At 37.2% G+C, this 24,367-nt stretch overlaps 1 protein-coding gene across 10 annotated transcripts in view; it reads left to right on the forward strand.

Annotated features, from left to right (window-relative positions):
• Nucleotides 1-24,367, forward strand: part of STAG1 (stromal antigen 1) — a 183,452-nt gene that overhangs the window by 142,527 nt on the left and 16,558 nt on the right. For all 10 annotated transcript variants that reach the window (XM_040566489.1, XM_040566487.1, XM_040566485.1 and 7 more), the window contains 7 exons: nt 3,454-3,541; nt 5,076-5,156; nt 13,846-13,938; nt 17,626-17,800; nt 20,164-20,303; nt 21,197-21,298; nt 22,894-23,042. In XM_040566489.1, coding sequence (XP_040422423.1) covers nt 3,454-3,541; nt 5,076-5,156; nt 13,846-13,938; nt 17,626-17,800; nt 20,164-20,303; nt 21,197-21,298; nt 22,894-23,042 — 828 coding nt within the window. The remainder of the gene's footprint in view (nt 1-3,453; nt 3,542-5,075; nt 5,157-13,845; nt 13,939-17,625; nt 17,801-20,163; nt 20,304-21,196; nt 21,299-22,893; nt 23,043-24,367) is intronic.

Genomic DNA, 24,367 nt, shown 5'->3' on the forward strand with positions numbered 1-24,367 from the left:
ATCAGAAAAGCCTTCCAGACCAAAAACCCTTCTGTACTGAGATTTCCCAAGCCTGAGCTAATCCTCTTTCCAAGTGGATCATTTCATGGCAATTTTTCATTTGGGAATGACTTAACTTTAAAAATGGATCCTTAGAAGATCGGGAGGGATATTCTGTAGACCATATTCGCTGCCCAGTTTTCCTCCCATTTAAGCTAATTTAAATCAAGTTTGTTAATGAAGTCAGTCAGTACTAGAAAAGGTCTATCTCCCTACATTCTGGAACGGTGCAATCAATTCAATGGGAGATGGATGTTTGGAAAGGCCATAAAGCTACTTCAAAAAGGGTTTGCAGCACACTTTTTAATAGAGGTCTTTTCATCGATCAAGGATATTCGTATTTCAATACGAATGAAATTCATCATTACAATGTTTATTTCCAAGTTTTCAGAATGTAATAATAAATTCTTTGAGGTCTTCTGAACAGAACACCTGGAGTAAACATCTAAGCTTGTTTTCTAAGATTGTTTTCTTTGCCAGAGTCTCACTGACATTATAGCATTTTTTTCTGTCCTTACATACATGGAGACAATCTTTCCATATAGGCTCAATTCATCTGAGCTTTCACACTTAATATATCAGTGCTGTAGCAGTTTGTATATCTGCAGTTGTTATTTAATCACTCCAGTTGATTCCATGACATGAATCTCAAATATCACCTCTTTTCCTCTGGATGTGCCCTTTTCCATACTCCCTTGTGTATAGAACATTGTTTCTTATTTAGAAATCAGGATTGTTGTTATTACTGGCCAGTAGTCCTCAAACATAATACAGAATTCGATTCCTCCCTGCCTCCACTCTGACTTCAGAAGCTTAGTGATGGCTATAGTAACTCTCCAGACACGACTTGTCTTTTTATCAGCATAAGCAGGATCAGGCAGGGCTCTTCCCAAGATAGGCATATTCATGATCAGATCTTCTCTTCCTGTTAGAGAAACCCCTCACTTAACCTTTTTTTCCAGTAGTTGACCAATACATCGTAACAGATTCCTTCAGACTAAGTTATTCAATCTGGAAGAAGTAGAAATTATGATAAATGAAACCTCAGTAGAGAAATAAGACTGCATCCAGCAGAGCTGTTCAAAGCCCAAGGTACTGCTTCTGTGACTTTGTGCTGTTTTAATAAGAGAACAGTTTCATGGGCAGAGAGATCACTTCTGCTCCCAGGAATTTTTGTAGGCTGCTTCTTTCCACGCTTTCAGAAACACTGTGGAGCTGGTACCTTTACTTCATCTGACTACTTTCTGGTTGAAATATGCCCCAGCAGACAGTGCTACCCATAGGGATGAAAATAAACCTCCTTTGATGAAGTGTTGGGCCTTGTTTTCTGTAGTCCAGGAAGACTCTGAAATGGAAGGGATTAAGATAAGGAAAATGCTGTGTTGTATGAATTTTCATTCTTGGAGCCTCCGTGTTGGAAAATCTGAACCTTTGTGGAGGATTGGGTTGTGTCCAAGGTATCTTTTTCACTATCATTTTGGTTGCTAAGTAGTTCAAAAGAGACAAAAGTGTACTAGAATATGTCTAAATTTAATGTGGAAGCTTTTATTCAAGGAAGTTTATATTGAAAAAAACATTCGTGAAAATTGTCTCTAGTTAGTATTTTTCAGCTTTGGAAGCTGGATAGCTCTTCCTGAGGACAGTTGTAAGGCCAAGCTCCAAGCAAAAAGCTAAGGTGCCCCCAGCTGTCAGGATAATGGGGAATGCCCCCTGCAACAGCTGCCTGACAGGAAGGGCTCTAAAATGAAAAGACAGACGTGAGACAATTTTTCATTTCGTATTCTCTGTAGAATAATCTATGGTGATATCTGCCTCTGCACACCAAGGAGATTTTACTGCTTTAATTACAGTGCTGTAATTAAGGAGGTACAACTCTGCCTTGCTAGCAAGCCTGTGATCTGCTGAAGCAGGATCTGTGTGCTTTATATGACTAATCAGAGGCATTTCTCTGACAGCCTATAATTTATCTATAAAACATATTACTTCTATACTTTGAAGATAAATCCAGAAGGTGGGAGAGATGTTGCTTTTTTGTTTGTTGCGGGGGGTTGTTTGTTTTGCTTCATTTTAGATTTTCCTATAGTTTTTCTTCTGTTCATGGATCTTAATTAGAAGTTAAGATGCACCTTTGCTTAATGGCACAACCCTAGAGAGCATACTTCATTTATGTTCAGCTCGAGGACACTAAGTGCTATGTTTTCTGTGAAAATTTTATCAGTGAGGTTTTCCAGATTATGGGGCCAACACACTCCAGACTGGGAAACATTTCATACTAAGGGTCTCGGCAGGATCTCAGAGCTCCTGGTTCAGCCTCTGTTCGTTACAGAAGTAGAGAATTATTCTTTCTCACTGAGCAGGGTAGTTAATTATTTAAACAAAGTCAGGCAGCTCCAACACAGGGCAGAAGCAGAGGGGTGGGAAAAGCGGGCATATCTTGGCGATGAAGGTGCTGGGATGAAAGGGAGCCAGACAGATGAGACTGCTTTATCTAATTTAGACCAGCCAATTCAGTCTGAGCATCCCTTCTTCTTCCAGGTGAGTATTTTAATCACCAAATTTTTTATTATTTTGAGGTGGCATTCTCTGTTATAAACATATAAATGGTTTCAAATTTTCGGTTTTACTCTACTAGAGAACAGTATTAAAACTAAATTTGTTATGAAATATAATTCTTGTCTTTCATGTAACCTTAATGTTTTGTAGTTTATTTAGTATTTCTCAGTTCTTTATTAAAAAACTATAACATAAGCTGTTGGAAGTGTGTAAGACTATAAAGTATATGTTGCTAATCTCATTTGTATTCCTCTCCGTGGCAAATCAGGTTGGTACAATTGAAATATGAAACACTGAATGGAAGGAGTGGTTAACACCATCTCTGTCTCATATACATGTACATCATTCTGACTTTAGATATTCCAGGATGTTTAGTGATAAAATATAATATTTTTCGCCAAATGATAAGGCAGAAGATTATGTAATTTTTCCTTAAAGCAATTTTTCATTCAGTATTTCATAGTTTTTCATAGTTTCTGCTGTGTGCTAGAGAAGTTTCTAATGAAGTTCTGCCAAAGTTTAGAACAAAAGAGGCAACAATTATGATTTAGAGGCAACACTGAGAAGGGGATTGTAGCTACATTTAAGTAACTTTAAAGTTGCACGGTAGGCATCAAGTTTACCTCCTTGCTACAGAAATACAATGTAGTAAAACATCCTTTTCCTCTATCATCAGAAAACCTAACTTATGCTTTTAACATGATGTGAACTAACTGTGCAGCTGCCTTGTCAGCATACTCTATTGTCTCAGCTTTGCAAAAATACTGAACTGCTCACTGAGCTGCCAGGTCAGACTATATTCTTGCTGTGATGTGGAGTTTTGGGAAATATAACTAATCTCTTTATTATCTCTCATTCTAGTGCTCATGATCTCACAAAATGGGATCTGTTCAGTAACTGCTACAGATTACTAAGAACTGGAATTGAACATGGAGCTATGCCAGAACAGGTACCATCAGCAACATGTGTCTTGCATCATCTGAGGATTCAGTGTTTAAAAGACTCTAGTGATAGAGAAGTTCAATAAATTAATGCACTAGTGGCAGTTATTTAGGGAAATCATGGAGTCTTAAATGAAGTTACTCTTGTAGTGAAGCACTGTCCATGAGGTGGAAAATCTTGGATACTGCTCTTGTTTTTTCTTTTTACTCTGTGTGATTTTGAGCTACTTGCCTCACCTTTCACCTTTCTCATTCGTAAAGTAAGAAATAACTAATGTTCCTGGCTGTGAAAAGCACTCCATAAATCATGATTTTTACACAGAAACCCATCATTTGTAAACCTTGGCTGCAGTTCAAATTATTGCAGTTATTGTGTATTGAAGGTACAATGGGTGCTTATGAAAACCACGAACCTTTCTCATTTCAGTTAGAAGCCAGTTGTTAATTCTAAACCAACTTCATTTAGGAAAAAAAAATCCATGACATCCGTTGAAGTGCTTTTGAGGTAGGAGGTGTTGGTAGGTCTGAGGCTTTTCTCACAGCCAACGGAGGTGAAAGTAGCTGGAGCCATAATAGAGACTGACTCTCCTAGCCAAACTCATTGCCACATGCCTGTTTCGAAGCCAAGGCTTTAAGCTGTGGGACCTTCTGCTCTCTCTGCATTTGCTACTTAATGCTGGAATTGTGCTGCCTGGAGGGAAGGGGCCAGCAGATAAAAAAAAAAATGTTCTTGCAACTGCCAGCCATCTTTTCAGCTTCTGGGCTTAGTAGATACATGTGTAAGCTCCTCAAATACTTCTGTAAGGCCTTGGGAAAAAAGCTTCTGAAACATGAACTCTCCTCAGTATTTCTTTCCTCAGTCCGCTGGAAGGAGTTTGCTGGAAAGGAACAGTTTGGCTTTTAGTGATATCTTTTAAACAAACATTTTTTAAAGCAGCTAAAAGCTGTTACAAACTTGACTTAGTATGCACAGAATCATTAACCGTTGGAAGCATCTTCATACTGAAAAGACTGTGGAATTTTTAACACCTGTTATAGAACTGAATTTTTTAAAAGACAATGATGCTTTTTAGGACATCACAAATACTAATCCTGTCTTTCCTTGAGAAAAATATTTATTTACTCTTTTTCGTTTTTAAACATTGGGCTACTAGTTCATTTGATAATGGAACAAATTTCAAGGCATTTTTTCTCGTGAAGTAAGATTTAGAGGTATTTAAACAGATACTTTTGAAGTGAGATATGTAGATGTTGAGTTGTACATCTGTCATGCTGTGATGTCACCTTTTGCTGTATTCCCAGGCACAGTTTTCTGTTCTGTTTTGTTTCCTAGCATATCCACAGTATTTTTTTCATTGTAATAGGCTAGTTTCTTATTGCACCAACCTGACCAAGGAAAAACATGCCCTTGAAAATTAAAGATACTACCTGAGAGCTGCTCCTGTTTTTCTCCTCAAAATGCGTTATGCATTTTACATACACTTCACTGATTTGTTTGATATTTCCAATATGCTCAGATTCTGTGTGTTTCCTCTGTTACAGATAGTTGTTCAGGCGCTGCAATGTTCGCATTACTCTATTCTCTGGCAGCTGGTAAAAATCACTGAAGGCTCCCCTTCCAAAGTAAGTAGATCATACAAACTTTGCTGAAGAAACACAGCTTAACCTAAAAAGACATAAGACCTGATTCTCTTTAACTCCGCCAAGTACAGTCATTTCATGCCCTTGTGAAGCTGATATAAAATGTTTGTGTTTTGACTTACTCACTACTTTAAGATCTGTTTAATATCATGCATATGTCTCAGTAAGCCAAACAAACAGCAGAGGCTTCTCTCCATCAGGATTCGATACTAGTTGATTTTTATATTTTTATTGCTGAAGATACTTAATGCACTTTATTGTGAGTTTGCAGTTTGCGTGAATGAATAAGTTGACAGTGCTTGCCTAACAGTTGCAGGCAATGCTACTGATTTGTACACCACAGATAGCTTAGTATTTTTGTGTATTTAGCTTGTTTACCTTTTACATACGTCTTTCATATTGCTAAATATAAATGTAGACTTACTAGCAGGTGACAATACTAATAAAAAGCAAGTGCATGCAAGTGTAATCCACTAAGGACAATGTTACATGTAACTTGATCATTATACTTAGCTTTTCCAGGGCCTATCCTTAGCAATTTCTCAACGAGAGGCCAATATCTGGTCTTTTAGGACTTCTTCAGAAGTAACACATCACATTAAAGTTGTATGAAAACTGTAATAGTAAGTGTACTTTTCCATCAGCTTCAAAAAGTGCTATACTAAAGTACTAATAAAATCAGTGTTTTATGTACTTAAAATGATAATTCTATTGTAATTTTTTTTCAATGCTGACATTGACATTTAAAAGAGCTACTAGAAAATAAGAATTACTGATACTATTTATTCTGAATTTCGGAGGTGTTTTCTCAATCTCTTTGGCATGGTAGTAGTATTTAGTTTCACATTTCAATTCCTTATAACTGGAAAAACTGGATATATCCCATTTGGTTTAAATGAATTCAGAATCTCATCACAATAAAGCATCTCAAGTCCTCCTAGCTAGCAGCATTGTTTTCCCTAGGGAGAAATTTCACTTTGACAGAAGGAGATAAATAACTAAAACTAAATTCAGGAGGCCATGTAACACGTTAGCCTGTAAGTCCATAAAACCAACACACCAAATCTTGTTCTAATGGTTCCCTAGTAAAGAAAACTGGACTGCTAGTTATCTGTACTGGGTGCAGGGAGGCAAGAACTTAAGAGCACTTTGGTCGACCATTGAAGCCTAGGCGCTGTCTTCAACAGCTTTATTAAATTCTTCCCCAAGTGCTCTGATTGTTGGGGATTTGCTAGGTGACTTACCCACTCCTGAAGATGCCCAGCAACTCTGTCCTTCTGCTTTCTGGGCCTTTGAGCAGTGGATGCTGTCTTGCCCTGCTCTGGTTGTATAAGCTCAGAGCATTCAGTGAGCTTATTATCTCCTTTCACTGCATTTTTCCATTTTTTTAAATAAATACAGTGAAGTGGTGCAGTATAATATTGATCATGCAGAGTGATAACCAGTAGCATTATAGGAAAAAAGGTTTTGTGTTTTCTTGTCTCTGAATTTTAGCAAAAGAAGCATACTTACCATAAAATGCAGGTAGCAGCCAATGTATATGTCATCTATCTGTACAAGACCTGGTCAAGAGGTTTGCATTTTGGTATTTATGTGGTCTGTTGTTTGCAATTTTGGTATTAATGTGGTCTGTTGTTTGCAATGTCAACAGGATGGTCCAGTTAAACTGAAAGAGAAAAGGCCCTTTACTTTAGTAAATGCGTTTTTCTTGCAGACAAGCTCAGTGCAGTTGTATATTTTTTCCTACTTTTCAAAATAGGATACATTTATATGATGCATTGTTTTATGAAACGGATGAAAAACAGCTTTGACCTTTCATGTGCTTCTAGTACTATTCATGTATTCTGTTCTGACTCATATTAGTCATTCTGTGGGTCATAGGAATTTAAAGGACTATGAAAGCTCTGTGGTGAACAACCATTTGAAGTACAAGCCAATTATGTTTCTGGAATCCCCAGTGAAAATCATAATCACTCTAAGCTAGAGAGCTCTTATTTCTTTAATGTTTGGGGTTTCACCTCACACCTACAAAAGTAATCAATGTTTTGCATCCTTAGTTCTACGGAGCACTCCATTAATGCCCTTCAGCTCTTTCTACCTGGACAGGAGCCTCAGCTTTGCCCACATGCGTTTGTCCTATGTGTTTTTATATGAAACTTTTAATTTTAATTTGTTGACTGTGAAAATGAATCCAGAGTGCAGTATATCCATCCTTTAATCTGTTAGATCATTTTACCCGTGGTTGTTTGCCGTGATTTAGGCTTGCTTATAAGTTAGCAGACATTAAATGGAATCAATCACTTCAGAAGTAAGATGTATGGGAAGACAAAGTCATTAATGGGGAGCGTATCAGAATGAAGAATGGTGTATTTCATTAACATTTTGAAGTTATTCAGGCTCTTAAATGAACAATTCTGACACATTATTGTAATATGTAGATCCATCTAGCTTTCTAGTGGTCCTTTTCTGTAGCTGTAGCTTTTCTATACATCTAAGGACATATGGAGGTGATGCTTTGTAGACTGAAGTAGTATCTTTAATAGACCAATGAATATAGCTATAAAAAAATGATAGGATTTTGGGCACGTAAGCCCTTCAGGTTTAAAATAACAGAAGATTTCAATGCAAAATATAAGGTGAGAATAATTTCATGGTTTCTGTTTAGATACAGACCAGGTAAGCTGTCTCTGAAAGAAAAGGAAAAGGTTGTTCGTACCTATAGGAAGGTGGGAGCAAGGGAATTGGAGGTGATAAGAAGTTACCAGGTGGGAAGTAGGAGCTGGATAGTGGGAAGGGAAGGGAAGGGAAGGGAAGGGAAGGGAAGGGAAGGGAAGGGAAGGGAAGGGAAGGGAAGGGAAGGGAAGGGAAGGGAAGGGAAGGGAAGGGAAGGGAAGGGAAGGGAAGATAGGTGACAGATGAAAAAGCTAACGGGGAGAAAATAATTTATAATAGGCTGTAAAACTAATCTGTCCAAGTCTTTGTTTGTCTTGTATCTAGTAGATTTATGAATTGTGTTCCCAGGCTCATGTTTAGAAGATGATATTTTTAGATTTCCCTTGAGCATCCAGGCTGAGAGATCAGAGATGGAGGGATTGATTTGTAAGAAATGTTCATCCGCTACCAACTGGGTCATACTCACAAATAGTAGTTGCTCTATTGCTCTTTCAAAGTGACTTCTTTGAGCAGAGTTCAAAATTGCTTAATAATTTTGTTAATAATTTGGTTCTGGGGTAAGGTCATACATGACAGCTAGGGATATACAACTGGAAACAGAATCTTTTAAGAATGAAGTTATTCTTTATCTGGTGTTCAGATGGCTCTTCCAGAAATACAGCCTTTCTCGCAAAAGGATTGCCCTTGTTTGGAAGCTGTCTGTTTAGATCACCGTGGCAGGCATTATGCCCAAGCCCAGGATACATTTATTGCTTTCTGAGGGACACTTTATGTTACAGCTGTTGCGCATGTCTTGGATTCTGGCTGACTACATGAGGCTAGGGGTGCTGGTGTGTAGGCTTAATATGTGTGGCAGGGAAAAGCTGTTTGACTCTTGTTTAAATCAAATTAGGGTCAAGACAGCTTATTGATTTATTAAAGACATGAAATTGACCTGCAAGCAGTGAAATACATCTCCAGGATCAGTATCAGCAATACAGCAGGTAAACCACAATATTTGACACTTCAGAAATGCTAATTAACATGTACACATTTTGAAGTACCCTGCTGGTAACTGTTCACAATTGACTCCAATCCCCTCCCCAACATACACAATTCAGAGTTACACACACATTTTAATTACACATGTACACCTCCACTCCCACAAGATGTGGGAGGTATATGTCCACTGCCCTTCTTTAGGGAGCAGGAGATCCCCTACTTACGCACGGCTGCTCTTGGACGTGAGGGTGCTCCAGCTTCGTGTATATCCATGCCACTTCCTCCAGTCTGCAAATCCATATGCCAGTGCAAAGCACTCTACAGAGTCATCTGGACACCATTGAGGTGTGCATTCCCACATGTTGCACCCCAGACTGGCAGTTCTTCAGCTGGATGCAGGCTACTTAGGGCTTGCAGCAGGGAGGATGCCCCGCGAGGCCTAGGGAATGGTGGCAGCGCTGCGTGTCTGGCGTGGTTTCACTGCCCCGCTGCTCCACCCCAAGGGGGCTCCTTGATCACAAATTTTCACAACTCTTTTGTAATTCTTTTCAAAGTGATTTCTGCTTTTCTCAAAGGCTTCTTGGTAATCTCCTGGTTACTGTTTAATCTGGTCATTTTAAGCAACTTCATTGTTAACTTTCCTTTTAGCATTATTGGTTTTTAGGCAAACACCCCCTCGGAGCAGTTGGTGGTGGCTGTTCTGTCCACACACACTGTTGCACTCGGCTGTTGGTATCCAGGCTTGTTACCAAGAGGATGCTCTGCAGGTTTCCCCACACTGTGTAATACGGTTTGCAGATTGCAATTTTGATCATAATGCTTAAGAGAATGATACCAGCATAGAATATTTTAAAGACATTTTAATGTCTTTAATTACTGATTATTTGAAGTAGTAAGAAAGTCCAAATTCTCTGCCAAGTAAGATTCCACCAGTTAACTTAAATACAGTACAGAGTTGAGACAGAGTTATTTCAAAACTCTTTTTCAAGGTGTCCTGTGGAAAAAAATGACATCCTGTAGTGTCATCTTGGAGTCTAAAATCTGGAAGGAAACATTGATTGGCGGGTAAGGATGAAATGCATAAGCCTGGCAGTGTCCCTGCTCCAGTGCTCTGATCGTTGGCCTTGCCTCTTGTAAGTGTTCAGAAGAGGCCGAGGCCAGGACCATGGCTGTCGGTGAGCAGAGCAGGACTCTTCGTGGTAACTTGCACACTGCTCGGGGGAGGTGATTTATATTGTGCCATTTGTGGGACCGGTCTGTTGTAGCCTAGAGAAAAAGCTTTCTTCAAATTAAAAGAGGCTTGAAGGTAGTTTCAAAGGAAACTGATAATTTCCCAGTGAGAGTTCTCTTGTCTGTAGATCATGGGGAACAAGTCCAGTGTTTTGAGGTAGAAGACAGGTATTAGATTGTACAGGTTTTTTTTCCATCTAGATCTATGCCTGCATTCAATAAACCAGGTGCCTGGGACTGTTGTACAATGCACTGTACATGTACATAATGAAAAGGAGATATCTATAGAAGAATAGAGTCCTAAATCTTACAACAGTAAGAAAAAGGATGAATAGAGCAGGCATTCATAGGCAAGAGAAAGGCGAAACAGTTCTGAACGAGAAGCAGCCAGACTAGCCAAATGCATAGCTATTACTAGCTGATTAGTAGGCAGAGGAATTAGTAGAGAGGAATTAAAGAGGGATTTCAGGAACAACGTAGTGACTTGGTGACTTTTCATATTTATATTGGCACAATGAAAGCAAGCACAAAATGCTGAAGGGAAGAAAAGAGTCACAAGGTGCAAAAGGTTGTGTTCCACAGTAACGTCGAGAGCTAAGGGCTCTTGAACATTGTAATGTTTCTCAAAGAATTGGAGTTGCAAGAAGAAGGAAGTGAATACTCAATACAAGTAGTTTAGAGGAAAGGCAATGGGAAAATATGAAGAAAAGCCACTAGCAAAAGTACAGCATTTCTAAATAGCTTAAATGGGGAAAAAAAAAAAAAACACTTCAGTTTAAAGCTAGAAAATAACTGCAAAAGTTTAGGTAAGTCTTGTGAATACAGTTGTTCAGTTACAGTTGGTGGCAAAAACAGTTTAAGTCCTTGCTCTTAGTGGCTCATTCTTGTTCCATGTACTAGTTAAATTTTAAGATATAAGCTGTACAGTTCTGGAAAGGATTATTTTTATCCTGGGTCACTTCAGTAATTCAGTTCACAGTGTGACCCCATGGCTTTACCTTAGCAACCTAGAGGACAGTAAATTTTTTATACCAGTTTTTCTACTGAAGTCCACATAGCATGTAATCACACCTCAAGAACCGTGGCTGTGTGCCTTAGAGTGGTGAAAGACTTGAAAATCGAATTCATTTTTTTCCATACCATTTTCTTAGACAAACAAACAAACAAATAAGCAAAAAAAGAAAAAATAAAATAATTACCACTCTACAGTAGTCTGGGGATTTCTCCAAATTTAGCAAAGTTCCAGATGGCTCTGTTGCACTGTTCAGGGGGGCTTTCTTTTGCTGTTTCTAACTTTTCAAATTGAATGTTTGTCATGCCGGCAAGCAAGAGGGTAATAAATAGCGTATACCTAGGTGTTATTCAGCTGTTGACAGAAAGAAAAATGGGAGACGTGCAATTTTTAACCTTTATCTGGGATTTTTTGTGGGTTTTAGTTTCTCTTTTGAATTCGTTAGCATCTAAATGGAAGATAATTATGATGAAAAGTAATTTCTATAGATAGAAAGAAATTGAAGTGATTGTAATACCAATATTTAAAGGCATAAATCATATGATTATGTAACACAGCAAACGTATAAGCCTAGCATCAGTCCTAGGTAAAATACTTGGAATGGCTGATAGAAAACAGTCAGTACAAGGCTGAAGGACACAAAGAACATGGCCAACAAATGAGACTGGAAGGAATAAGGAAATTTGTTCTTGAGAAGATTGTATTTTTGACTGATAAAAACACTATTTTGAAATACCAATTTCTGTGGACATTAGTATCACATTGCATTTCAGGTTAATATGTGCATTTAATGTAATTTATATTCAGTAGCTCAAAACTGGTTAATATATTAGATAAAAATTGAAATTGGGAAATCATCACACAGTGCAACAGCTTCTGATGCATTCCAAGAGGAATCCATTTGCAGCTAAAGAGTGATTATTATTTTTAACAATTATGAGGGAAGGTAAAGCAAAACTTTTTAAAATGCGGATCAATTGATAAACAAATTACAATTAAATAAGCAAAGAGGCATTTTAATGCAGCCAAATAGAAGACATATCTGGGAACAAGAATGCTGATCAGTGAAAAGTTGTGACTTAGAAGAGAGCAGAGCTACCTTACACGTCATGTAATCGTGGTGTAATGCAGTTGCAGAAAGGGATCCTTGCCTTTATTAACAGAGAAAAATGATTAGGAGTAAGAAGGCAATATAACTTACAGATCTTCAGAGTCCAGATTAGAAAACCACACTTAAGTCTATTGAAAATTACGAGAGGTTCAGAGGTTTAGGAACACACTGGTTGCTTCAGTGCAGACCTGCCTTCTGTTGTGAATCAGTACAGAAAGAGCATATGGGCCACAAAAAGGCTTTCAGTAAACAAAGAATAACAAGATCTTATGATAGGATGCAATAAAAGAAATTAACACTAGAAATGAGCCGTATGGATTGAGCATCCATCATAATCAAAAATCGGTGCATATGCACTATGTAGGTTCTTTAGATTTAGGTTAGATATTGTTCTGTAGGGCACACTGTCTTCCATCGGAAAGCTGATACAGGTAGGTACCACGGAGGGAATGGCAGCAGTAGTGGTATGCCAGCAGCCTCAGTGTGAATTAATGGCTGCAATGAGCCCTCCTTTATATGAAATCTCTGATGGTGAAAGGGAAGAGAAAGATCTTCAAAGCAATGGTTGCAGGTGAATGTAAGAAATGCAGCGGGACAGAGGCAGACAGGGCAGAAGCTGTATTTGTATCACCTGAGCAATGCAGAGTAGCAGAATCTATAAATCAGTGCTGACAAAGCTGGTCATTTTGACGAAACATGAAGCTAACACAAAGTCCTAGTGATTTGTGGTTTGTATTTTGTTCCCTGTGCTGAGTTTGGTCCTAATGTAAACAGAGTAATTAAGTAGGTGCCCAGCTATGTAGTTTTCAGTAAATTTCTTGGCTACAAGACAGAGGCTGTCCTAGCTTTTCACATAGGAGCTTTTCACAAATATTTTCTTCTGTAATTTCTTACTTCCAGGTGGCTGTTTGCTACATACTTAGGATTATGCTCCGGTATCTTATGTTTTATTTTGATTTGTTTTCACCAGTTCACTTTGTTATCCATAAAAAAAAAATGTGTATTCATCAGGGTACGTCATAGGTAGCCCCAGGTCAAAGTACCCAGCTTTCCTATTGAACCTGCCACTTCTGGTACCCACAGCTAAAATATACATGGATTGTCTCTAGATGAAGGTGATCAAACCAGGCATTTGTTTATTTTTTTTTACCCACAAATCCTTCTTCCTCCAGATCAACAAACCTCCCTCCTTCTTCCCTAAGTCATTAGATTTCTGTGATATGCCTTCACATTTGCAACATCTGCACATGGTTAGGAGAATGTTTTTGTTGAACTCGAGACACCTTATTGGTATTTTTTGTTCACATTGATTAATCTACATACAGAATTCTTTATAAACCACCATGTGTGTTCACCTTGATGTATTGAACATTTTCTTCTGAAACATTTATACTCTACATCCAAATAAAATACAGATAATTTTACCTCAGGAATGTATTGCTTTATTAGTAGTATTTATTACAAGGAACCTTGGGCCATTCTTGTGAAAAATAATGACTTGTTTTACTCTGTACTATATGAATAGCATACATTTCATGGCCTCTCTCTATGTTTTGGTAGTGTATAGGATTGAATGTATGAAATTATCACCATCCTCTTGTTTTGATTTGTTCTAGCAAACTTTTATTAATATTTATATATTTCCCTTTTATTCCTTATTCTAGGAGGACTTACTGGTATTGAGGAAAACTGTGAAATCCTTTCTGGCTGTCTGCCAGCAATGTCTATCAAATGTCAACACTCCAGTAAAAGAACAGGTAAGAGAAATGTCTGTCACATGCTTTTACAAAAGTGTGAGTATTAAACTGTAGGAAAACTCAAGATGACACTTACTACACCAAACTTAAAATAAAGTCATGTGTGCCTTCTGTCTAAGTAAAACTGAACAAACACTTCATAAAAAGAATTATATTAAAATTACCTTCAAAGCACAGCTAATGTCAGATTCACTTTTGATATAATAGTGGATGCTTAGGCTCATGTTCAGCTGTCTGTAGGCATCTAACTGAATCACCAAAAATTAAAGTCTATTCCTTTACTTAATTACTGTATTAATAGACAGAAACAGGCACTTTTAGAGGATGATTGAGACCTCAAATTGGCTAAATCTTTCTCTGTGTATTTCTGGATTTTTTTCCCTAGTATTGAGTAATAGAGAATTTAGAGTGACTACTTTCCTACACAAGTCAAATGTCTGAATTTAGATGGGAAAAATTGAAGCCTTGATATTTATCATTATTTTGTCATCCTAATAATTCCATTAAATGTAGCAATGCATGCTAATTTTTGGGTCTCTTTTACCCATGGTGGCTAATGAGAGAAAACTGAGGTTTCTAGCAGTACACATCGTACTTCTGTATATTTTCTAGCAGGAAATCTATGTTAATTAATTTTACAAAAATACTCTGAATTACACTAAGAATGTAGTTTCACACTATGCAAAATTAGTTGCTTGACTGATAGTTATGTTGCCTTGGTAAATCAGAATAAAATATCCAGTTACACAGTGTCTTCGTTATATAAAAAACAAGATCTGGAGGGGTTTTTTTTAGATTCTCGTGAATGTGGTCATTACAGCTCAGGGTGCTGTGCTTCCCTATTTGGAAAGCTGACTGAAAACGTAAGTGCGTACATTTGTCTGCATTATGAGCGTATGCCAAAGGTTTGTGTTTATGAAATATAATGATAGTAAGGTATCCATTTTGGGGGATTCAGTGTAGTTATCCAGTTGTCTGTGTTAGATTTTTGGAAAGCCACACATGCACAGAGTGAGAAGCTTCTGCTATGTATGTCTAGAAATTGAAATAAAAGAAATTAAATCCAAGGACTTGTTGAAATAATTTGTGGTCTCTACAATAAACAGTAGCTGCTTTGTTTGCAAAGATCTTAGGAATGTTTGCTGATTTCTATCAGGTCTGTTGACATCTTTTAGTTGTCTAAAATTGCATTTCTGTGTCAGCACTTCCACGATTTTGCAAAGCCTGTAACTAAATGGCACACATGTACTTGCTTATGTTTTTTTTAAAAGATAATACTTCTTAAGAGATAGTTTTATTTTTTCAAAAGATAGCTCTGCTTGGCATTTACGCTGTGTTCTGCAAGTTGATAAATATGAATATTAAAGGCTCAGAGATCTTCCCACCTTATGTATTTTTAAAGGACTCTTATATGTCATTGTCTTGCAGCAGATTTAAGTTTTGTAATTATATTTAGTATTCTGAGTAGTTACTCTTAACATAGAATATATTTTATTAACATTGTATAATGTGAAAATAACGTCTAACTTCATGAAAATACTAACGATTCTAGCATAAACTAGGTTTAATGTTGCTTCTACATCAACAAATGGTAAATGATCCATACCATTACTGCCATGTTTTTGTGCTTGATGTATTTTGAAATGTTTTAATTCTCTTTCTCTCAAATCTTCTTTTCATTGGTAATTTAAACGTTTCTTAGAAGCTCCTTTTCAGTTCACAATTCTGTGGAAGTTTTCAAGACTCTGCTAGACAAAGCCATGGCCAACCAGATGTAGAGACAGCAAGAGTCCCAGTCAGAGTAGGTTGGGCTAGAGACCTTCCAACTAATTCTTCTATGAACTTTTTAATTTTCTTCCTTAAAAAGTCTCTTTCTGCAAGTGCAGGAACTGTTCCTTAATCCTTTTATTTTGCTAGATCTTTTGAGAATTCATGTTATATTTTCTCACTAGCTTATTTGTTTCGTAATCTATACATTATTCTCAGAGAGGATCAATTACATATCGAAGGAGAGAAAAAAGTGTTAAGTATTTATTAGAAACAGAACTGAAACATTCCAAATTTTCTTAGACTGAGTGAAATACATCTGTGACTAGACATATTTACAATATATAGACATTTGTACATGCTGTCTTTATATTGATCAGAAATAAAAACTTTCAGTGTGTAATTTGTATCCACCTGTTTTTTAGAGGTCTACATTAGTATTAGCTTGAATGTCAAATGTCAAATGCATGTCAAAGGAGTTTAGAGCAGCTGAGATCATCACTGAAATCAATCCCAATGTTTTTTGGATGCTGTGAAGAAAAATCCCAAATACTGGCACCTGTCTCCAAAGTCTAAATTGATCATGGTTTACAACTATTTGCATTTTGTTCTTGTGTAAGTGTAGCTCACTCAGATTTTATAACATACTCCACGAGAGCTGCTATGTGAGCTGCTATGACACTCAGAATTCACGAAGATTTCATGTTGGAGGTTTGTAAAGCAGGTTGCTCTCACTCACAGCTTTTCTGAAGGTTCAAAAGTATGTTTAAATACACATTTAACTGTGTTTCTCCTCACCTACCTAAACACTTGTTCTAAAGTCCGTCTTAAACACTAATAGGTGGGAGTTTATAAAAGCATGCATTCAGCTGTTTGTAGAGGGGAATATAGGGCTGAATTAAAGCCTATGCTGGATTTCATGAATCAGACAGGGCTATTCTGCAGTCTGTGTTCATTTGAAAACCCCTTTGGCCTACCCCCTACCTGGGAATTGTGATTGATACTGCCCGGAGTGAGACTCCTGCAGGCTCCTGGGAAAGATGCAGCATATCCAGCGTTGATCTTTCTTCTAGGAGTCTTTTTGCACATTTGTACTTTAAACCTTCCTGTCTTTCTCCGTTCTCAGAACCAAAGGTTAAAGATAGAGAAACTAAAATGATTAAGAAATACTATCTGAAAGATGCTCAGGCATTGAATGTAATGCAAATGAATACAGCTGGCTATAATGCTCCAACATAAGCCATTGGGGAGAACAGTATTATTCTCATGCATGAGAGTATACAGATAAACCCTTGAAAGAAACAAAATTATTTATAGCTACTTTTTCTCTTTTCCCAGGTAATGAGGGTATAACAGTAATGAGTAAAAATCATTAAAAATTCTGCCCTGATGGACTGTTACCTAGATTTGAAAGCCATGCAGAATTACTTGATTGTTTCCACAGAGAACTGTTAGTGAAATTCTGCAAGGATTTCATTGCTTACATCTGTTTCCCTGTATTTTCAGGATCTGAGAATGACTCAGCTTGGATTTTCCCTTATAATGTTACTCTTTTTTTTTTCTTCTCGTTTAACTTTTCTATCTGTTTATCAACAAGAGGTGTTTTTTCTTTACTACAGTCCTTGGAGCATAGGTATATTTAGAGTTCTCGTAGAGAAGAAATGGAAGTGTAGTATCATGGACGTGGTAAGAGGGGTAAACACAGTTCCCAACACTAGAAATAAAAGGCATAATACTTTAAAGATAATGGAAACCCTAGTGAACACTTCTCACAGCACAAAAAAAGCTATGAATCAGTACAGTTAAGGACGGGTGTTTAATAATAGTGCGAAAATGTTTAGAAATCAGATGAATGTTATTTTGTTTTGCACTTACTTGACTTATGCTTCTTACTCTTAATACATCTCTTTTACCTTTCAGGCTTTCATGTTGCTTTGTGATCTCTTGATGATTTTTAGTCATCAGCTGATGACTGGAGGTAGAGAAGGTCTTCAGCCTTTGGTGTTTAATCCAGACTCAGGCCTTCAGTCAGAGCTTCTCAGTTTTGTGATGGACCATGTCTTCATTGACCAAGATGATGAAAACCAGAGCATGGGTATGTTTAGCCTTCGTGTTTCCTACTTATCTTTTTTCGTAACAAACACATAAGAGAGAAGAAAATAGAATTTTCAGAAAAGTTTGCTCAAAAATGTTTTCAGAATTACTGTTCTTTATTGGGGGGGGAGATAAGTGTGAATATGAAGTATTCAATGTTATGTCTGTTAAAGAAGAAAAAGTAGTTACAAAGTTCACTTCATAAAAATGGGTGTTTTCAGAAGACATGGGACTGGCCTGTAAACTACATTTTATTAATCCGTGCAAAACTATTTACTGATCTTTTCCTTTGCAGTATTTTTGAAAATAAATACTGTCTTAGTTCAGTGACAGACTTCATTTAGTATGGCTTCAAGGGAAAAAGTACGACAGAACAGTACATGGAAGAAAAATCCTTTCAAGTTTCAAAACAGAGTTACAGGATTGTGAGGCGAATCTTACCGTCAAAGCTCTAGGCAAGGATGGTCTTAAGAAACTCTGGTGTTACTAAATAAATACCCACTCTGCTTTTCCCTCCCCGCCCCCCCCCCCCCAAAAAAAAAATAATAAATCAAGCTTAGGATTGATTTGAAAATCGTTGGAGACTGGGAGACTGCTTGGAGAAGTATTGCGTGTGCTTGCTTGCTTTGTTGTTATTTCCTAGGCATCTGTGTGTGTGTGGCCATGCTTTGAGAAGCGGGAGTTAAAGCATCTCTACTTCCTCAGAAGGATGACTTGAGATTTTTGGCTTTCAGTCAGGGAGGATTGGATTTGTCATTGACATCTGTTTTTAAATAAGTCGCTTCTGCTGTGTGTTACAAATGCCTAAGTGAGATACAGAGGTACCCAGCTTCTGAATCCTAAATATCTTTGGACAAGCGATGGATTCCCAGATGGTTGAAAAATATGAAACACGTGCTGAATGTGTACTGTAGTGTTCTTTTTGCACATTTTCTGAATTTCCATTGAACTCAGTTACTTGTATGTTATGGTGGCATGTAAGTGCTATTTTTGATCTGTTAAGACAGTAGTGGGTAGAACTACGGTCTCAGAGAATTTATTCTTGCTCTAAAGGTCCTTTCAGCCTTCTAGCTAACATCTTTTTTGAGCATCTTTTTAAGGGTTACAGTGGCCTGAGAAGAATGCATTTTGACACACAACTTCACCAGAAATCCACAGTACAAGTTAATCATACTTTGTGAGTTCAAAGTTCAGAATAATAAATCAAGAATAGATTTTAGGAGGACAGTATTTATTTTTCTTGGCTCTTGAGGAACATTAGGGTTTTTTAACATCCTGTGATTGGACTGGGAAGACAGCAAAAAGATGGATGAAGATCTTTTTATGTAATCTCCATTCCCTAATGCTACTCTGACTCCATGAAGTCCGTGTGATGATTTACAACTTTCGGTATTCAGAACATATCAGTAACTATAAAAAGAAATGAAGAAAAATAGGGGGGGTGAGGGGATGCTATTGGGCTTCAATTCTATGGGTTAAATCATCCAAAAAACATCATGTATACATACTCACAGTCAACTCCACTGCTTGTAAGAGGTGTCCTGTGGTACAATATATGACTTACACACTGTGGCTCTGTGGAAACTACAGTAAGAGTGCAGCAATAGAGTCCCTGTGACACTGTGTTCCTCCTGCCCCCTACACAGGCCTGTATTTCTTCAGACTGGTTGGAAGACTCCCATTAAGAATGATCTCTTCTAAATACCACAGAATATTTGCTATTATTACAATTGTTATAGCTGATTTCATTTTCTTCTGTAAATCGTGTAATATGGTTTTACTATATGATAATATATTTCACATGTGTATAGTTTCATTTTCATTCACAGAATGGATCCTTACATGGGGATTTAATACATATGACATTAGCACTCAATCTCTCTTCCAACTGAATTTTATTTCCTGTTGTTTATTGCTGCTGTAAGACCATGGGTTTCATGCCTGCAAATCCAAGGCATGCAGAAGAAGCACTGGCTTCTAATTTCTCTATATGAAACATTCATAGTTCAGTCTTGTTAAAGAAGCATCTTCAAATGTCCTTTGATTTCAAAAACTAAGCACAAAGCATTCAACAACTGTTCATTGTGGCCTTTCACAAGGTAAAGAAAATCAGTGATTCAGTTCCATGTGGATTGTGTTCAGTATTACTCAGGACTACGGCATCCTTGGTGAATGGTTTGTCATCTTCCTGAACTTCCCTGAAGGTCCTAACATTCAAGAATAGTCATCTTTGATTTTAGCTTCTCCTGCAACAATTGTTGCTTCATTTTAAATAATTGATTTTTTTCTAAAAGCTACTCTTTAATAACGTTGTTTTAGAATATAACATAATATAATTTTTTTTATTGTTGTTGATGCTTTCAGAGGGAGATGAAGAAGATGAAGCTAACAAAATAGAAGCCTTACATAAGAGAAGAAACCTCTTGGCTGCCTTCAGCAAGCTGATAATTTATGACATTGTAGACATGCATGCAGCGGCTGATATCTTCAAACACTATATGAAGGTACAGCTCTGTGTATTCTCCCCCTCCTAAGTGAACACAGATTGTTGTGTCAGGTCACTTGTTTTACTTCCTTCCAGTGCAGTAATTAAAGATTGAACACTTGAAAGCTTTTCCAGCCTTATTTGATTTCTGTACTAGTTTTTCCTTTTTAAATTATACCTGTCTGAGAAGCGGTAAGCTCGGAATTTGCCTTCCTACACAGCAGGAGTGCCTTGTTAAAGGCAGCATCAAAAGTTGGTCCTACACGGTACCAAGTATTTTCAGAGAGACTTACCTTTGCAGAGAATTTCTTATCTTGCTCCTCAAAGGTGTTCCTAGAATCCACAACAACAGTTGTTTGTTCAATGTCATATTTCACTGGGAGTCTCTCAATCTTGGCCAGAACAAGGAAGCAGATTTTTTAATTTTTTTTTTCTGTGGGAAAATATCATTTTAAACAGGAAAGCAGTAAAAAAGTTCGGTGTTGTAAGTGGGTCTGTGGTACCTGAATGTTTTATCAACTATCAACATAGGGTGTTTCCATGCAATATTTAGGCCCAATGAAATTCAGAAAGACTTGCTGTTCAGCTGCCACTTTACCCTGTACTTGCAATTTACCTACCTGAAGACATGTACGTTAGCACTCCTTACACTACCAAGCTACATAAAGCCCCTCAGTACATGGCAGATTGCCAGGTGTACCCCACCTGTCTCTCTGTAAGAGGTTAGTCATCACAAAGACAGAGCAGTGGTTTCAAGCTGTATTTGAAATTGTTTTTTGGTCTTTTTTAAAAAAAAAAAAAAAAAGTTACCTTTTCAAGACAAGAACTGCAAGTAATCTTTCTATAAGAAAAGCTGTGAAAATTTATATGAGTTTCAATTTTTAAAGGATTTTTCCCCACATTTTTTCCTAGTACTACAATGACTATGGAGATATCATTAAGGAAACCCTGAGCAAAACAAGGCAAATTGATAAAATCCAGTGTGCAAAGACACTCATTCTCAGTTTGCAACAGGTAAGAATATTGATTTTTATTAGAAGTCCTTCATTGCAACAAATACTGGACAGGATTTTTCTCTGGTGCCCTTTACATTGAAGCAAAAAAAAGTACACTTCCTTTAAGAGACTATCTTGCTCCTCAGTTCAAGTTATCACCACTGCTTTGTCTCTTTAACCTCTGTATTCTTAAGACAACAATAGGCAAAGTTTTGCCAGATTAAAGTGGAAGAAAGGGAGAAAAAAGCCTTGATGGCAGTTTGGTCCAAGCTGATTCATAGTGTTTGTTTACTGGTACCTATCAAACAAGAAGAATTAGGATGACTTTTTCTCCTTATAATTAGCTGGAAGTAATGCATCTTTCTATTTTGTCTAAATATTGATTGATTTTTCAAACTTTGACATATTTAGTTTAAGTCTTTCAGTATTATTAAGCATGTTTTTTTCCTCTGAAGACTTTACTTTATATCAACCATAAACTCTTAGTTTGATTCAAAAACCATCCTTGTTCTGCTGGCAGCACAAAGTGTGTGTTTCACTAAATACTGTTTCGGCACTGGCAATTCCAGCTATATCCATTACGTAGAGAAATTTCTTACATAAGTTAGATGTTTTCAAATTGGCTGGGCCTTCCAAAATTCATTCCAGAGTACAAAGGGATTTCCTATAACAATCTGAAAGCTGAGTGAGATCTGTGAAAATGTGAGAAAAATAGAAGAAATTCCAGAAGAATTGGAAGAATTGACACTGGCAAGTGTCAAATTAGTTCCTGTCAGAACTTGGAGAGAAGAAGAAGCCAGGTGCCATACCTGTCAACTGTGTATAGCCTAATACCATGTCATGAAAAAAAATATATATTAGACGAGCTATTGGCAAGTTTCTAAGTGATAGGTAGCAGCCAGTATCAATTTGTCAAGGAGAAATCATGTAAAATTGAGCAGCTTTCATTAATTATATGGTAATAGAGCCTGTGGATAGGAGACGAGTATATTTAATGCAATTTGATTTAATATTGTTGTTGACACAGTCTCCTTTGTTAGTGTCATTAGCAAATTAGGAAAATGTGGTCTAAATGGCAGTAATATAAGAAGATACAGAAGTGATTGGAAAATTACTGAGTAAATCATTATTGTGCTGAAATGGCATTATCAAGCAAGCTTTGAAGGCATTTACCCTGTAATGCTGTTCAGATATTCATTGTCTTGCATGATGGAATAGAAAATTTGGTTCCTAAATTCCTAGATGATACTGATCTGATGGGTGGTGCAAGTACTTTAGAAAGCAGCATAAGAATGCAAAATCATTGATGCAAAAACTCTTGATGAGTTCAGAAAACAATAGATACAATCCAATGAAGTTATGTGCAAAATGCTGCTTAGGAGTTATTTTCCACACAAGTACAAGGTGGGGGACAGTTGGTGAATATCAATTACACAGAAGAAGGTCTGGGAACTGAAGTGGATTAGAAAATGAATGTAAGTGAACTCTGTTAGGTCTTTGTTAAAAAAGTTGTTATAATGTCCATTCATAGCCCTAACAGGTTAAGAATAAAAGTCTTTGTCAAAAAATGTGTTTTCTAGCTCACAGTTTTTAACAACTGAATTCTTTCTCTAGCTGTTCAATGAGCTTGTTCAGGAGCAAGGTCCTAATTTGGACAGGACATCTGCCCATGTTAGTGGAATTAAGGAATTGGCCCGTCGGTTTGCCCTCACTTTTGGCTTGGATCAGATCAAGACAAGAGAGGCTGTGGCCACACTACACAAGTGAGTGGTGGTAAATAAACTAGATTTTTATATTACGTCAGATTAGAAGTTTTGCTCAATATACCTCTTCTACAGGGACATAATCTTAACCTGGTCCTGGAATAATGATTTATTTCTTCTAATTTAGGTAGAAAAATAATGGGGGGTAAACACATATCTATGTATGTAAGAAAGGAAGAAAAACTAGCTGCTGCCTATTTAATTGTGTGATTGGAATGACCATGTTTATCTATCTCAGGTAAAACCTTAGCTATCATACACAGTTGTGTGGACTGTATCTGACAAGTGTAGATAGCTCTTTGTAACACAACACTGTGGATTCTGTGTGCACCTAGAGTTTTTTATAAAAAGATACTCCAAAAATATTTTGTGCTCTAATTTTTCTTAAGCAGATTGAGGCTTTTTATGTAACTAGTGCGTAGGAAAGCATAGAAAGGTGTTTCTAAATTTAAATTATGACATCCACATGCCATAAAAAAGTTAAAATATTAACGTTTGCTGTCTCAGAGTGTTTAGACTAAGACTAGCAAAGCAATGATCAGGACTTTGTATCTGAAAGGATGCAAATAATAGAACAAATATGGCCAGGAAAAAAACATGAGTGATACAGAGGTTTGGAGGAGCTGAAGAAAAAATAAGTCCTATATGAAGATGGATATCAGAAGAATTGTACCTGCTAGTTTACACGTCCCTCCTAAGTCTGGACAGAAACCCCAGATTCTCCTTCTTACCCATCTTAAGCTTTATCAGCAGATATCTGGGGAACTCTTGGAGAGTTGTAATGTTTGTCCAAACAAAAGGTGACGTCTTAGCACTACTCCTGTAGTCCAGATGGCACCAGTGTAGGTGGTGAGTGTGACCGTTCCAGTCACATTGCTAAATAGTGTGTCATACTGCAGATGGGAAAAGTGTGAGATATTTCATACTAAAAAGTAATGCGAGTTCCTTCATATCTCAAGTTAAGCATGCTGTTGTTTTGCTTTGAAGACGACATCTTTTTTATTCTGATTGGTTAATTATGACAGTTATTTATCCTCATGATGTATATGTAAGGCGATACGCATTTTCTGTCACGCTCAGTCCCCACCATCATTTTTTGCTGCTTCCTTAAGCATCCAGGCCTGAGGCCATCTGCAGCAATTTTTTTCTAAAGTAGTTCTCAGTGTGAGGAAGCAGCTTCTTCCCACACTGTCATCAGTCACTGGTCATGTCATCAGTACTAGTGAAGACTTCCAGTGAAAAAACACATAGATTCTGAAAGAGTCTTTTGATGGTCTGTCTTATCTCAGTACCCTCAGCCTTGCATGCCCTATAACTTCTCATGG

This window comes from Cygnus olor, chromosome 9 (genome assembly GCF_009769625.2).
Source record: "Cygnus olor isolate bCygOlo1 chromosome 9, bCygOlo1.pri.v2, whole genome shotgun sequence".
In the NCBI taxonomy this organism is placed as follows: Eukaryota; Metazoa; Chordata; class Aves; order Anseriformes; family Anatidae; genus Cygnus; species Cygnus olor.